The following is a 3,585-nucleotide window of genomic DNA, read 5'->3' as shown; positions in this document are numbered from 1 at the left end:
TGCACCTAGGTAGTTTAGAGATTTTTTTCTTCTCATTCCTATTCTCAGCACAATTTAGGCGAAGAATGACATGACGACATGCATCAGAAGATATGCAGTTCAACTGTGATATCTAAGCAGAATAAAGCAGAACACGCAAGACACAAGCAAATCAAGAAGAAGCAAAATCTATTCTCGTTGAAAACACAATTAAAATAAAAAGAAAAAGCATTCGCAGGGAAGCTAAATGCTCAATATGCAAACGCACCCACATGATATAACACAATCTCTCTTCAGACTTGTTAATAGCAGTCAATATAGGTAAAAGACCATCCAGTCACAGGGGGCTAAACTGGAAGATAAAATTAGGTAGACATCCTAGATTAGTCCGGACAGGCCCTTGTAGGGATGTCTGCCCCTGTTCTCCCACTTATATATCATTCCAATTCTCTTATTCTACTTGATGCTAAAGAGACAGAAAAGAAAGAGGGCCACAGGACAGGACTACCGATGCTTGATTACTAGATTTCTGCATACTTTTAGTGGTTCTTATTTTTCAACAAATTAACACAGTCGCTTCTTGATTTATACACACACAACATTTTCAAAGAGGTAATAACTTCTTTATTGCTTCCTAGTACCAGTGTGTCACCCTAATCAAATAAACATAACACATAATTTCCCATTGTTGATCTGAGTCTTTAAAAACTAGCTTCTCAGAGCTGAACTAGTCCATTATATTATCCCAGTATCTCATTAAAAGATAACCCAATATTGCAGGATATCTCTTGATGCAATCCGAACCCAAATTACCAAAAAGTTACAATGGACCTTCCAACAAGAAGTAGAAGAAGATAGATGAGCCACCACCAATTTATTAGAATCAAGGAGAATGCACCAAACCTCAGGACAGAACCAAAATTCAAGTATAATGTAAATACTCGACATGAAGAGTTCATGTCCTCATCAACTTCAGCTTCATTTTCTTTCCCCCCCAAAAAAACCCCCTTTTCTCAACTTGACAAGTCAAATCCCCATCAATTTACCATCCTAGATATACAGCTACACCAACATTCAGACTTGTCCAAGTTAGAGAAATTTAGGCTCAGATTTTTCAGACATTAAAGATCCTCAGCATCAGCACTAAAAGGAAGACCAGAAACATAAACAATGCAATCCAGCAAAGAAAAAGGCAAAGGTAAAGAAAATCTAAAATATTGACAGGAAACGTCAGAAAATTAGACACTAAAGCAGAGCAGATCAAAACCCAGCAATCTAACTAAAGCAGCTAGAATAGTATAAAAATTGACAGGAAATAGAAGAAAAATTGGACTTTAAAACAGAGCAGATTCAGACCCAATTTGATTGCTGAAGAAATATTATTGGCGGGAAATGTTAGAAAAATTGGACGGCAAAGCAGAGCAGATCCAAAACCCAGCAATCAAATTAAAGCACCTAGAATATTTTAATCTTCTTCCTTGCTTATGACTTAATACTCGTATGCCAATAACAAACTATAAACAAAAAGATAACCAATCATATGATCCCTTTCTCTGTTTTTTTTTTCCAACTTACTTTTGGATAAAACCAAGCATACTATTGGCCATATAACTGTTTCAAAACATCAAATACTACCGGCAAAAGAATCCACATGACAGCCACACAAAGATATCAAGAACCATATTCAGGATTACTTCTTCACTTCTACCAGTTCTATGGTCTACAATTCTAATGATTATCAACATGATTCTACCAGTTACAAAACTTTACTGGCCATTTAGTACACCATCATGTCCAAGGCTCCCAGCTAGAAAAACAGTGCACAAAAACAGAGTTCAAAATCCCCAACTCATCTCTCATCAATTCCTAAGCTTTTCACATCCTAAATCAGCACAAGGATTCACAGCAACAAAAATATCATCATCTCCAGCACAAAACTCCAATTCCTCCTCATTACAGCCTTCCGTTATCCCTCCACTTGTATTTGCATTTGCTTCATTCCCTGGACTTGTATTTGCATTTGCTTCGTTCCCTCCAGCTTTAAATCCTATTCCTTCACCACCCTCCGCTGATAAACTATGGTTCCCAACAACTCTAATCCCTTTTCCCATCAATTTCTTCTTCCCTATAGCAGCCATTTTTTTCCTCTTCATCACCACCTTCCCATCGTTAACACCGTTTCCCTGTCCCCCTCTTTCAATTTTCTCTTTACCTGCAGTTTCATCATCAGAAATTTCAATAAACCCATTACTCTTTTCACTCCTTGAGTCCACATTAGTCCTCACATCCACCTTTTCCTCATCGGCCCGAACTGGACCCGGATATTGACCCATGGATACAAATGGAGCCCACCAACTTTTCCCTCTCTCTTCACCAGAATCACCACCACTTCCATTGTTAGAACCCAGCGGCGAAAACCCATAACAGGTATACTTTCCTTCCTCCAGCACCTCCGGTGGCGGCGCCGCTGAAGCAGCAACGGCCACCGCCGTGAAAGCCCTCCTGCATTTGGAATTCTGACACCTCAGGACACAATCCACATACATTTTCTCGTACTCATACATAAAGTAACAGTACGGACACAAAGTCCAAAAAGTTCCGCCGCCATTTCCAACATTTTTTTGCGTCATTTTCAATCCGTTATCATACTGGGCTTTCGCGTCCGGGTCAGACAAAACAGATTCTGCTTTGACAACCCAATCACGGGCTTCGGCTGCAAATGGGTAAGGGTTTGTGTCAGGGTTTAAGAGGTTGACGAGCGAAGCACAACGGGTCCGAATCAGATTCTGGTCTTGAGTAAAACGAGGGAGGTTGATGATTAAGTACCATTCTGGCTGTTCGGGTCGGGTCGAGGACGGAGTCGCCGAGAGAACAGTGGATATAGCGAGGATTTGGGGCGGACCAGGGTGGTTTGGATTGGATTGCTGGGCTTTGTCCGCGTATTTCAAGCTCTGGGAAAAGTTCCGGTGACAGAGGAAGTATTTGGAGGCGTTCAGTAATGGCTGTATGTCGGGTTCGAGTCCGGGTCCTGGGGGTTTATCCTGGCCGCCCATCTCTCGCGTGGGTCTGGAGAACTGAGGGAAGCCGGATACTTGGAGGGAAAGAAAGGAACTTTACTTGCTGCACAGTGACGAGGAGTCTTTATGAGTCAAAGCCCAAGGGCATTTCCAATCTCTCTCTTTAATTTCCACTCCCAAGTTCCACGCATTTCCTTTCAAACATGTGTTTGTGTTTTTTATTTGTTAAAAAAAAAAAAAAAAAAGTTTAGAGGGATTTGGATTCGATTTCTGTTACGCATGCGAGTTAGGGCATACCTCTGAGATCATATATGGACTTATATTCATCAACACAGCAGTTCTGACATCAGTTTAAAACATGGCTTTTGTTTTATTAATTTTTTTTGGTAAAAAAAAAGTTTTAGATGGATTCGGATTCGATTTCGATTACTCTTACGAGTCATACATACCTCTTGGACCATAGATGGATCTATACAGATTGCTCACCAATGCAATTCTGACATCGGCATCAGTAGTTACAAATTTGTCTAGCGAGGATACAGATCGCTCACCAACACAGTTTTCACATGGCACCAACAATTACAGATCA

At 40.5% G+C, this 3,585-nt stretch overlaps 1 protein-coding gene across 1 annotated transcript; it reads right to left on the bottom strand.

Moving 5' to 3' along the window:
• Positions 1-1,578: 1,578 nt before the first annotated feature.
• LOC113701576 (uncharacterized) lies at positions 1,579-3,262 on the bottom strand. The gene has a single exon (XM_027222299.2). The coding sequence runs from the start codon at positions 3,030-3,032 to the stop codon at positions 1,839-1,841; it is 1,194 nt and encodes a 397-aa protein (XP_027078100.1). The 5' UTR covers positions 3,033-3,262; the 3' UTR covers positions 1,579-1,838.
• Between the last annotated feature and the right edge of the window lie 323 nt (positions 3,263-3,585).

The sequence above is a fragment of the Coffea arabica genome, chromosome 7e (assembly GCF_036785885.1).
Source record: "Coffea arabica cultivar ET-39 chromosome 7e, Coffea Arabica ET-39 HiFi, whole genome shotgun sequence".
Classification (NCBI taxonomy): domain Eukaryota; kingdom Viridiplantae; phylum Streptophyta; class Magnoliopsida; order Gentianales; family Rubiaceae; genus Coffea; species Coffea arabica.
Note: the sequence above shows the minus strand (reverse complement) of the source record. Positions and strands in the feature narration are given on the sequence as shown.